The sequence below is a fragment of the Vidua chalybeata genome, chromosome 1 (genome assembly GCF_026979565.1).
Source record: "Vidua chalybeata isolate OUT-0048 chromosome 1, bVidCha1 merged haplotype, whole genome shotgun sequence".
In the NCBI taxonomy this organism is placed as follows: domain Eukaryota; kingdom Metazoa; phylum Chordata; class Aves; order Passeriformes; family Viduidae; genus Vidua; species Vidua chalybeata.
In genome coordinates, this window is record NC_071530.1 from 81,969,364 (window position 1) to 81,982,982 (window position 13,619).

A 13,619-nucleotide genomic window follows, 5' to 3' on the forward strand; every position below is an offset into this window, starting at 1 on the left:
TGATAAGAGGAGGATAAACCAAGCAGAGGTATCAGTTTCCATATTCCCTCTCTTCCCTCTCAAACCTTTCCCATTAGACTATGTCTTCATGCTAGCAGCACTTAATATATCCATGTGTAATCAATATGGCTTTTCTCTCCCCCTTCCCTCACTTCCACATCTGAGGCGATTCAGAGCAAGTTCATTATTCTGCTTTTACCAGAGTTTGCAGCATCACATCACATCGATGCTCTCAACGAGCACCGTGCGGTTTTTGATTCCTCTGTGGCAGACGTGGTAGTCAGTAGAGCAGTGCAGCACTTGGTGTTTGTGAGAGAAGCCAGAGGGCTCTGCCAGCTCATTATTAGTGCCAGACCTCCAAGGAGTCATCCATTCTGGCAATAGTCCTTTGAATTTTCTCTTGGAGAGATTATTTACTGCTGTAAATATTCTCCAGTTGAACTACATGTACTTTTGTTTCCCCAGCTTTCTGAACCTTTCATGGTTATTATCCAGTGGTTGAATAGATAAGCATGACAGCAGTCAAACTTTCATATAAGCTATGCAACAAGCAAGAAGAAAGGAAAAGCTAACAAATGGTCTTCACAGACACTCTTCAGGAGGATCATTCTTTCTATGCTGGTAACAGCATAGGAGAATGCTCTCTGTCAGGGTGTATGAAGGGACTACACATCCTGAAGCATACTGAACACTGGCAGTCTGTCTTTCTAGAAGCAAGGGAGCTGATGTGTTCATCTCAGAAGTGTGTTAGCAAAGCAGCATTCAATATGTTGCCTCTAAATTAACTTCTTCCTCTACTAGCTATATTTATTTGACAAAGGGTTCATTACTTACCTCACATATTCTGCTTTACATGACCCTCACCTTTCTATGCCATGTCTAATAAAGAAAGCCCTCATATTTCTAGCAGCTTTTGGTTTTGACTGAAAAATACCAGTACAAAAATCAATAGGAAATGAAGAACTGAAACTTCTAGACTGTTGTGACTATATTGAAATAAAAAGTGTAGTAGCGACTATACTGATTGATTTTTTTCCTGCTTACTTGCTAATAAAAAAGAGTTTGGGATTCAAGATGTTTGAAAGTAATACAGCACATCTCCTCTTCCAAGACATTTACCTTTGCAACAGAAAATAATTTGATTCAGAAAACTGAAATATGTGACAAATGTTAAATAGATTAAAAGCTGGTTCATTGACAAATTGAAAAATGTGGTGTCAATGGGCAGATATAAATTACCGTGTCTAGTAGAGTCTGCCTGAAATCAGTTCTTGTGTCAATAGCACTTAACATTTTTATCAACAGTCTAGACAGTGATAGAAGACATTTTCAGTAAAGTTTGAGCAGGACTAAAGTTTGAGAGATTGGTGAGGTAGTAAATAATATGTTAGATAATTGCAGAAGCTAATAAAACATATTTTAATATTGCCAAATACTACCAGCCTTTTGCATGGGATAAAAATCTATAGGTAGTTGTTAAGCTGTGATTTAGAAAAAGACAGGTTATCAAAGATAATTGTGTCTACTTAGACTCTTTGTACAATGTTGTTGAAGGAAAAAGCACTAATGCAATAATGTGCATATTAAAGTCAGACTGTCAGACAAATTGAGTGATGATTGCTTTTGCATGCTGTATTGATAAGATTGCTTCTAGAATGCCAAGTCCAATTTTGGTGTCCAGTCTTAAGGAAAATGAAGAAATAGGACAAATAGAAGACATTGGGGTGCACAGGACCTGGAGATCAGGTTTTAAATCCTGTGTAGGTTTAACAAATTAAGCTAGGTTTATCATTATGTATGGGTACTTGGGCATGAACATTTTTTTGTAGGTTTGGGACACGAAACACTCTCAGCATCACTGGTAAAAGCACAGCAAAATTCAGTGACTGAAAAATTAAATTAAGGGGAAAATGCAGCCTCATATTAACTTGCAATTTGTTAGCTTTGTGGATTACTAAATAGCAGAACAGCTGATCCGGGGAGGTGATAGACTCATCATTGCTAGACATCTTAAAAGAAAAAAGAGAAACAAAAAGGAGAGGGAAAGGCAGATTAAATTATTTCTTTTTTTACAGTTCATGTGCTGCAAGGAGGACAGTCATACATGTTCTGTCCTGAGTCTAAAACATACCTGATTTAAAGAGACTCCTGAGGAGGCATGGAGAAATTACTTCCCCTGTTGTACCTAGGAGCAGATAGTTTGCTTATTCTTTGCTGTCTTCTGATCCAGAAACCAGACCAGGCTGACACTCGGATCACAGAAAGGTTGATCATCTTCCCTGAATGGTTCCTGAGTATGACTTGTGGTTGACATAGAAGTGATAAAAAAGTTTTAAGGTAGGAAAGGACTTTGCACAGCCCTCAGGAAGGAACAAGAGTAGTCCAGCTGAAGCCTTTGGGCTAAGAGCTCTTTATATATGAAGTGACACAAAACTGTGCAAGCACAAGGTTGTCTGTGGCCTCAGAACTTGAGAATCCTGAACATAATGGTGGATTCTCCGGTGTATCGCTTTGTTAGTGGGACAGGGATTTCTGTGGATTTTTTTTTCCAACTCTTACAGATGGAAAAATTAGAAAAGCTTTCAGACAATAAGCTTCTTTTAGATTTAAAATAGCAACATAGGCTTTAAATTAAAATATGGGTTGAAAGTGATTGCTCTAAACCTAATTGGGTATGTTTGTAAATTAGACTCTGTGAGAAGAGGCAGTGGACTGAGGAAAGTATGAGATGAAAAGAGAGGAGTAGGTAATCTATTGCTTGTTGGAACATGATGGTATCAACTGGGGTAGAGGTTATGGAAGGAGGAGGTTGTACTATATGATAAAAGAATTATTTCTATTGTTTCCTTATTTTTTAGTATTTAGTGAAATAACAAATTTTAATAGGCTCCTTTTCAGAAGGAGCTCAGTTTCTCTCTCTCTTACATGCAAGAGGTAGATAGAAAATTTAAAAGTTTTCCCACTGATGCCTATTATTTTCATCTTTAATAATTTGTCAGTGTGAATTAATTCTGATATTCAATGGTTGTTTAATTTTGTCCATATATTTTACAGATAATTTGCATTAGATGAAGTATATTTTGCTCTGGAAAATGAATAGGCAGGACCTACAGACCTTGGTGATACTCCTCAGAAGGCATAGATTGTGGGGTTTGAGAATACTGACAAGTCTGCATTTGTGAGAATACTGCATTGGTTTCTTAAATGTCATCTGTTCCTTTTAGTGCATATCACTCCACAGGGAATTTGTTTCTGAAGATAGGTTTAGCAATTCTGGAGCTATGAGTAACATGCACCTCAGGGAGCCAGAATCTGTAATATGAAACATATTTTATCTGTTGTCCCTTTTGAAGTATGTAAGCAATATACAAAATGGGCAGTGGTTTGCTTTCTCATATGCCACTAGATGTTACCAAAGAATTATTTGCCGTTTTGTGACATGTACTTGCAGTTTATCAGAATTCTTCTTAATTAAAAGCTTTAGCATATTTAGCTTCACCTTACTTGGGGCTATTAATTTATAAAGGATATGCTTGATTATGGTACGTAGAGTGTTTGATTCTACTGTTTTTATGGATGTGATAGATCAAATTTGCACTGGTATATCATTGCTTTTAGCAGTGTGGTACTGTGTTTGCATAGAAGCTGAAAAAACACTTTCAGCTTGAGACTGGTATTAAAAGTTCATTGATGATCAATGCTATTAGAAATGTTGAAAAAATATCAGAAGATTTTTTTTAAGGGTTATCTTTTTGACTGAGTGTTTCTGGAGTGTTTTTAAGGTTGTATTTGATGATTATATTCATGATGACCTTTCAGGAATATCAGCCTTGTAACACCAACGCCTGCCCAGAGTTAAAAAAGACAACTCCTTGGACCCCCTGGACCCCAGTGAACATCTCAGACAACGGTGGCCACTACGAGCAGCGTTTCCGATACACCTGCAAGGCGCGCCTGCCTGACCCAAACCTGCTGGAGGTGGGACGGCAGCGCATTGAGATGCGCTACTGCTCCAGCGACGGCACCAGCGGATGCTCCACAGATGGTGAGCAAAGCCAGATGGGCTCACCATGCCCCCTGCTAGTGACATGCCTGCAGTTCCATTTTCAGCAGAGTGGAAGTTCCTGTTTGCTGGTGTTGTGTGTAACAGAACTGATAATGAAAAGGAGGGCATAGTGATCCCAGTAGGGAGCCTAGCCTGTATTTCTTCTGGATGTAGCACCATCATTCAGACTAAGCCAGTGTCTTTCATCGCGAGTTATGAGATTTGCCAGGTTATTTTAATTCTCTTCACAGTAATCCTGATCCTGTAAGATTCTGTTACCCCTTATACTCCCCTGAGCTTTTACTAGGGGTGAATTTGTGCAACATTGACATATTTCCAGGATATTTTCCTAGAATATGGAATATTCTAAGAATAACTTTTGCTCAGTAGTTTGAAAGTAGCAACTGTAAGATTCATGCAGGTGTTTAAATAAATAAGGAGTTTATGAACTGGATGATTTCTATTATAAAAGTTTATGTTGTGCTTTTGCTAGTAATTGAAAGTTCTGTTTATTTCTGAGATTGAAAACCAAACTCCTTCAAAATCTTTTCAAATTTAGATGTCTTTAAATTAAAATTATTTTGTTTCAGAATTTTCTTTTTTTCCTATCAGTAATACATAGATTTGTATATGTATAAAAAAATTAAAACTAGGCAAAATTTCTAATTCTCAGTATTTTTCAGACAGACCAACTATTGTAAAAGTCAGTTTTAAGCTCCGGCCTTTACTAAGTTTACATGTCAAGGCTTTGGTAGCGGGGGAGGCTGCATAGTTGGCTTCTGTGATAATGTGCTAGAAACTTCCATTTTCTCCCCGCATCATCCCTCCCCGCCCCCTCTCATCCCATACAAAACCTTTATTGTTTTGCTTGGCATCTGTGTCTCTTTGGAGGGGGCAGGATATTAGTAATTTTTTAAAGAAATATATAGTAGTGAAGTGTGTGAAATCATAAAACAAAACCCATGGTGCTCCAGATAAGACTTAGTTTTGTGCTCTATGTCATTCACATTTCAGATAATCTACAGTGTCAAATGTTGGGGTTTCACTTAGGTCTGGATAGCAAGGCAGATTTTGGCATGGAGCAACTCTTGTCACAAGTGTTTCTTCTATTCTGTTTTCATCCAAACTGAATTTAGGACTTTATTGAGCAAAGATTTTGCTCTGCTAGGATTGGTGTATGACCTGTCTCTTGCCCTTAATGAGACTTCAGGGTGGTGCTGCTGCTTTTTGCTGTCTTTCAGCACTCAGACATGGATGATACACGTTTAAAATTTCATGAGATTAAATGAGAAAGAGAATATTTTTCTCACCAGGTAGTGCAGACTTGGGAAAGTTATCACAAGTAGAAAAGCTACAGGAAAAAAAACTACAGGAGAATCTAGGTATAATCTGGTTTGACAGCTGAAATGGCAGCATGTAAGAAAGGAGTATACAAGAGCCAATGCATGACAAGAGAGGAGGTCAGTAGGGCAAACCAGAGAAGAGCCAGTTTGTTATAGATAACATTGCTGCAAGAAATTCAAACTTGGCGTGGAGACACCTCTCTCACTCTGAAGTCACAATCATAAGACCTCTCCTAGAGCTGGATGCATAATCTGACTCCTGCAGAATATAGGCAGAAGTAACAAACTCTAAAATTTGTTAAATAAAGCATTTTTTTAGTGTGCCAGTGATGGGGGCGGGGATGGTGGTTCAGGTGCATTTTTTGCCTGATTAACTTGAAGATTTTTTTTCCCCCTGAACATAATACTCCTGAATTTCCTGGCATTGTGCTTTTTTTTTTTTTTTTTTTTTTTTTTTTTGTTGCATCTTGCTGAAGCTGCTGCTTTGATTCATTTGGAAATAATTCATCATTGGAGCAATGTATGTGCATGACCCTAACCCTGTTGCATAGTAATAGAAATGTTCGTCTGAGTGAAGGATTTTTGCTGAGTAATCCCAAAACTACTCAATATTTAAGTAGTTAATTGAGTACTTGACGGGGCAGAAACTATTTTACATCTGTCTGTTCTTCCTAGTGAGTGCCCTTAATGGCTTTGTCATTAATTTGTGCTCATTCTTTGATTCATTTTGGCCAGTGAGTCTTTAATTATTCTGTAATGAAAGGTGAAACTCGATCGGTGTTCCAAGTGGCTGCATTAACCAATACACTTATGGTGAAAATAACACATTTTATTTTAAGACTGTTTGCTTAGTCATTTTCTGATTATGGATGTCAGAACAGTATGGAGTGGAACATTTGTTGAGGGAGGGGTGAGGGGGCACCATATTGATTTGCTGATGAGATGAAACTTGCTGACTGCTTCTAAACTGCAGCATTCAGGAGTACTTCCCTGCTCCCAGGTTTAGATGTGGGCCAACACACCACCATTCTACTGCTCCTTGATTTTACTGGAAGAAAATACATGAATAAGAGTCATGTAGCTGTAGCTGTAGCTTTTGGGACAGAGGGAAGTCATGAGAATGGGAAACCATGAATTGTGGCAGACACCTTCACTATTTACCTAGATAGCAAGAAAACATAACTTACTTCCACCTGATCAGGGCCTGGATGCTGTGAAACATTATTTTCATTATCTCCATGTTGAATTGTAGCAATTTTCTGTCTTTTACAGAAAGATTAATTCTGGTACAGAGTGCCTGGCATACCTCATTACCAAAGATGTGTTCTGCAGAGATCAGTTCTCTGTTCCTTGCAGATAGGAGCCATTTGTTAGAAATTTTCTCATTGCCTATAATCTCCCACTGTGCAACTATAGTCATGCCGTGTTAAACAGAATCATGTTTCACTGTCAGATTCTAGCAAAGCAAACTTTCTTTGCAGTCTGAGCTTAGAGATAGAACTTCTTGCCAGAAACCCACTAGACTCCTCCTGAGTGTGGTAAGATTTCTATCTCAATCAAGTAAGCAATAGTATTTGCAGACTGTATTCATACTTCTCTGATTTGAAGTTTGATTAGGAGGAAAGAAAAATAAATCTTGTTCCCTGCCTCTGGGTTTTCATATAATGCTCAGATAGGAAAGAGACAGCTATTTCAAATAAACTGAAGGAGATTGTGCACATTGTACATCTTAATGCACTGTCTGTACAATCCAGCATTCAGAGTATAGAAATTACATTACCCTAGGCTTTAATATGTACTTATGAAACATATTTAATATGTACATTAAACATGCTGGCTCTATGTCAGATTATCTGATATATAAACAGTAATAATTTTATTGGGAACATAATCTTTTAACCCAGAGATAAATATTTCACAAGGTATGAAGTTGCCTGATATTTCTAGGTTGAATTTATCTTACCAAAGTCTAGACTCTATAGCAGTCTGCAAAGAGAACTTCAGCACCCTGAGGACTGAGGGATCCATTGAAGATAAGCATCTGTTATAGTGGGTGCAGTTCACCCTCTGGAGATAGATACTGCCTTCTTTCCATGGTGTGCAACTCAGACAGCAATGGTGGGCTTAGACAAGACACTTGACTTTGACATGGCCAGAGTTAGACCAAGTTAACTTCCAAAATACCTTCTGAAGGGAATTAACAAAGGCAATACTTCTAATTTGAGTCATTTCAGTCTTAAAGAGTCTTTTGTTTCCTTTTTTTTTTTTTCCCCAGGCACCTGGAAATCTGCACCTAGATTCCTAGTTGTTGTTGCTTCCTCTATCTCAAACCACATAACAATGGTTATTTGTGAAGGCCGGATGTGACTTTGTCTGAATTACTCTTCTAGTGGCTATGATCTCTCATGAAAAGTTTGATTAGATCTTTCCTTGTGTTACCCACAGGAAATCTATAGTGCATTCAGAATTTTTTACAGAATGGAACATGTGCTGATAATCAGGAATGTCCTGTAGTCAGGAGGAGTATATTTTGAGATGTTATCTCTTATACTGGCATACTGAAGCTAAGCTGTGTTATTCTGAGTAAGAACAAAATGAATTCTGGAAGTCAGAACTGAATTTGGTGACAAATTCAAGTTTGATTGAAAAAGTACAACTCAGTGTAACTTTGGGGTTAAATACTTAAAAACAGAAAAGCTATGTACAAGAAGTAAAGTTACCATGCTAATGTGACATCCTCCATCTGCATACTCTTTGGGTTTTTAAAATATGCTGTCTTTGCATTGCATTAATGTTTGCCATTACATTTTACTATTTCAATTTTACTATGTTTTGAAGGTTTATAAAGTTTTTTTATAAGTTATAGGTATTTAGGCCTGAAGTTATAGAAGTTTTATGCTTCAATAATGTTGTCAAATAACTTGCAGACTATCTTCAGAAACTGACAACACTGAAACAATCTTTGCTTATCCTTGTTACCTCTGCACTTCAAGCAGTGTTTCATGCTGTCATTTAGAAATGATTCAGGATACCTGAATTTTGGCTTCAGATCATCTTTTCCTAAAGTCATGAACCTAGACTGCTTGGATAATTGAATTTTCTTTGTTTGGTTGGAACTGGAGGTCATAAGTCATAAATCAGTCAAGTCATACAATTTATCAGATGTCACAGCTACTTCTCTCTTACTTAGGGCTGTATTACTTAGCCACAGGCTAGACTAGGGAATTATTATTAAACTGTGTGCTTTAATAGAGCCTCACTTTTAAGGCAAATTAATTGAACCTGGCTGAGAGTGTTCCAGTTTTCAAGCAAAATCAGGCCAACCAAAGTCTCATTACAAGCTTTTGCAAAAGCAGATTTTTTTTTTTTTCTGCCGTGTTAGTCAGGGCAGGTGACTTTCATGTTGACATGTCTTCAGAGAGGATTGATTTCTTGTGGATTTATGAAGCTATTTCAATTCAACCAAAAAGTTCTAAAAAATTTACTTATAAATCATCAAATCATCTTGGTTTATGTCAGAATTATGTAAATTAATCGGGCAGTTGTTTTCAGTTATATTTGCATTGTGGAATAAGTAAATCATCAGCAGGGCAGTACTAATTTCTCCATAATTTCACTGATATTGTACAAAGCAGAAGTGCTTAAAATGAGTCTTTTGTTTAGATGTCAGTTCATCTCTTCTGTCTTCCATGATCTTAGAAGTTGATGGTTATTTTGTCCACAAAATCACAGTGATTGCTTGTACTGAAGTTTTTGCAGTACCTGCTGTTACTTGTGGAACTTTTCACCTTACAGAAGCACAGCTGCTTTTTAAAATTGTACTGGGATCAAGTAGTTAAATCCCCTTTTCTAGCCACAGTGTGCAGCAGTTTGTTACTGGAGTATGATTTCTGAACAACTGAAAATGAGCCTCTTGGTAAGCTGTAAGCAGAATTTGTGCTTCTAGCTGTTCACAGGGCTCTAAGTCAGTCATAGGCTTTCTGAGAACCATTTAGTTTAAAATATTTGAATGATGAACCTGTCATAAAGGTTGGAATTGGAATTTGACTTACAGATGTTCTGTTAGTCTTGGCAAAGCTATTCATTAGTTTATTGATGATGCTATGACTGATCATTCTCTTTGCAGATTTTACAAGTATTTCTGTAGATGGGCTTTAATTAAGGGGGACTAAGATTTTGTTTTCGCAACTAGACTTTTGCTGCTACCATGCCAAGGGCATTGGCCATTGCATCCTGGTTTGACTACATACATTTATCTTGGGAGCAGTAAGCTGAGAAAAGCAGCTTAATGTTGGATTTTGTTGGGTGGCCAATCTGGTTTCTGTCTCTGGAGTAGGATGCAGAGCAATCTGAAAGTGGTCCAAACTGCGAACAGAAGCGGCAAGCAAGAAAACCACAGTTAAATGAGACAAGTTGGAATTTTCAGTTTTGTGCCACTTGCTGTGAAAGATTACAATGCTTTTCTATTTATGCCTTCTCCTGTCGAATTTGATGTAAACTGTGATACGGCTAGGACTCGGTGCTGTATATACACTTACTTCCTGAAGAATTTTTGCCTGAGGTTCTACAATGTAATCTTTTCATTAATTTTATATTGCCCCCCCATACCCTCTACCACCTCAGTTAATAAACAGGACTTCTCAGCTGAAGGATGCTGGAACTGAGTCGAGAGCCCCAGATGGACTCTCTATCAGTGCTGAGTGTAGGGGAAGGATCCTTCCTTGACGTACTGGAAAACCTCTTCCCAAAGTAACCCAAGCTCCTTCTTCTCCCCAAGGGCACATTGCTGGCTCACATTCATCTTTCATCCAGAACCCCAAGATCCTTCCCTGCAGAGCTGCTTTCTAGGTGGTTTGCCTCAAAGTATGGTTGCATGGGGTCATTCCTGTGCAGATTCAAGACTTTGCATTTTCCCCAGTTGAACTCCATGAGGTTTCTCTTTGCCTTGTCAAAGTGTGACACAACCCTTTGGTGTATCAGCCAGTCTTCATAGTCAAGGCAAACTTGTCCAGGTCATTAATGATGGTGTTAAGCAGGATTGAACCTCGTGACTTTCCTGCAGCTGGCCTCTTAATGGCTGATCATTGTCCTCTGGGCCTAGTTGCTCAGCCAGTTTTCAACACATTGCACTGTCCACTTATCAAGCTCATACTTTGTTGACTTGTCTAGCAGGAAATTATGGAAGTCAGTGTTAAAACCCACAGGAAAGTTGAGATAAGTTATATCCACTGTTTTCCCCTCATCTGTGTACCTTTTCCCCTCACTGTAAAAGGCTATAATGTTGTTTAAGGAATATATAGAACAGTATTTCCTGAATGCAAACTGATCTTGTCACTTTTCGTGCTGTTAATGGCATAATGTTAATTTTTTATTGTGTAGTTTCTGTCTGAACAGAAAATTCTAAAAGCCCCTTTATGAACACTTTATTAACTACTGTAAAACTGTGAGAAGACTGGTCCTTATAATAAATTTTTTAATGCTTTGGAAAGAAGAAAACTCATGGGAACACTTGCTGCAGACAAAACTCCACAGTGAAAAGACTCTTTGGAATATTTTTCTGTTTCAGAGCTAAACTACCTTAGAGCTTTCCCTTAGAAGATTCCATTCCCCAGTCCCCAATTTAAATCACAAGAAATCTAATACCATAAGGTTGCACGTTTTTCTTAGGATTTAAAAAGCTGCAAAAATATCTTCAAAATATCCTAGTATTCTTATGAAGTTGTGTAATGGGTTGACTAGCACAAAGTGATACACCCTGCAGTGATTTATGAATGGAATGAGTGGCAGTCTGGTCTGAGTAATACTTTTTCATTATTTACATTGCTCTTAATTTAATAACTTAAAAACCCCCTTGATTTAGAATTATGGTGTAAAATATACTATTATTTTTTCTCACAGCTCCCTGTGTACATAAGGTGAGAATTTCCATGACTGGATTGATACAAAATTGTATAAAAAGGGTCTCACAGAGCACGAAAGTGGACCTGTATTCATAATTCACATTCTGTTTCTCTGTACTTGCTCCCTTTTTTGCATTTGAATGTATGTCATGTTTTTTGAAATGCTGCTTTTAATATCTGTGTAATAGAATCTGGCTCAGCAGGAGAGAAATAGTTACCCTCTATAATTCCTGAAAGGTTTTATCCATTTTTAGTCATTTTTATACTGCAGTTCTGCTGTTTCCTTATTAATTTCAGCAGTTTCTTATTACCAGTATTTCTATGTCAATGCATCATCATTCCAATATTGCACTTTATCAAGCATTGAATAAAAACATGCAAACCCTCATCTACTTTGGGATGATTGTGAACGTATTTCCTGGGGAAGAAGTTAGGCAGTGTTACTAATGCGATAACCATGGGTAGAAATAGGGTGGACACTGCAAATAAGAGGCTCTTCCATCACAGTTATGCAGAAGGCTGATCCTGTTCAGTGCAGGACTGCTCTTGGGAAGACTCTTCACAGTATTATTTCTGTCTGTTTTCATGGCATCGTTCAGTAAATCTTCTGATTATTTATCTCCATTTCATACATCCACAGTGCCTATGCCTGTAGGTAGGGCACAAAACAATTTCTTAAGAATAGACATTTGTGCTGCAGTTAGAGCTGCCAACAATCCCCCTGCACTTCTTCACTGTTGATGCAATTCATCTGTACTTATGTTGGCAATACTGAAGCTGTAGCATAGAGAGACAGCCACATCCTCTGCTGGCTGAAGTGTCATTCACAGGACCTTCTCTCATCACAGCTACTTAAATAAGTACTTGTAATAAAAGCAGCAGTTATTGGTCCATCAGTCATAAAGCTTCTACTGGGAAAGGTGAACTGCTTTGGCAACAGTAGGAAATCCCAGTAGTGTTGGTGGAGATGATTAGTAATGATGCTTAGAGGTAAAGCTACAACTCAAGAGTGATTTCAGTGTTGTGCTTAGTACAGTTGAGGGAGTATTTTCACCTGCAGGGTCAAGCCGCAAAGTGACAGAGATACTCAAATGAACTGCAGATTATTAGAACTTCACCCAGGGCTACATCCAGCTCTATTGGTTGGATGCTGTATACAAGATCTGTGTGTCCCCTCTCACTGATAAATAGCAGACTTCATCCATTGCTGTTTAATCTAATGCCTTTTCTCTGTACTAAACTTACTTAGAAAATATGTCTTTCACGCGCCAGATGATTATTTTAGAAAGGAATTTTCTGGAGGGTGTGTGTGTCTGCAAAAGGCTGATTTCCATAGCTTATATGAAAATCATGGCTTAGAACACTTCAACTCAGTGGAAAATAAACTGTTTTTTGAAGTGGCAAAACACTGTTTTTCACAGAAGAGTAGTTTTGCTAGACCTTATGGAATTATTAGTGGACACTACCTGAAGTCTGAATATGACTAGGATAAGTACAGTGCATGGGATACCCATGAGCCTCTGTGCACAGCCAGCAGCAGTGAAGGCAGGCTGGGTGGATGAAGTAAGCAGAGCTCTGCAGGAGGACCAGGGGAGCTGGCTCGATGAGTGGTCACAGGAAGCTCAATCCTGTCTCCTTTGTCACCTTCTTCCTGTGAAACAGAGGCAATTATACCTATGTAATATATTTGGAGATTTTCTGATAGTAATTCCTGTGCAGGAGAGAGATAATTTTTATCGTTCTTTGGTGGAATAAATTGTCTAATTCAGTCAGTGTGGCCATAAAGCTTTAACTGAAGTATTGGATCCAACTCTTCACTGTAGTTCTGTGTAAGTGATTATGAAATTTCTAGTATAGAAAAGATTCTTGAGATGAAACTAGGGTTTGGATTGTGAGGCTAAAGGACAGGACCCTTCTGTTCATATTATTTACTATTAGAAGCCTAGGAGTAAATTTGAAGAGGAAAACGTTTTAGGATGAGACACTGTTTTAATTCAGTATTACTTTTTCGATCCTTATTTTATTAGGATTGTCAGGGGACTTCCTACGTTCTGGAAGATACTCTGCTCATACCATCAATGGTGCCTGGTCACCCTGGTCTCCATGGTCTCAGTGCAGTCGTGACTGCAGCAGAGGTATCCGGAATCGCAAACGTGTCTGCAGCAATCCTGAGCCCAAGTATGGGGGACTTCCTTGCCTTGGCCCATCTCTAGAGTACCAGGAATGCAACATTTTGCCTTGTCCAGGTAAGTTTCAAATGAAATGAAAGAAGTTAAAACAAAATAGCTCATTCTCAAATTTATATCTTCCATATTTGGTTTGGGTTTTTTT

The 13,619-nt window shown here is 38.1% G+C and overlaps 1 protein-coding gene across 1 annotated transcript in view; it reads left to right on the forward strand.

The window, feature by feature from the left end:
- The window catches only part of SEMA5A (semaphorin 5A), a 312,339-nt gene that overhangs the window by 274,155 nt on the left and 24,565 nt on the right, over positions 1-13,619 (forward strand). The window contains exons 17-18 of the mRNA XM_053950747.1: positions 3,820-4,045; positions 13,316-13,534. Of these exons, the coding sequence (XP_053806722.1) occupies positions 3,820-4,045; positions 13,316-13,534 (445 nt within the window). The remainder of the gene's footprint in view (positions 1-3,819; positions 4,046-13,315; positions 13,535-13,619) is intronic.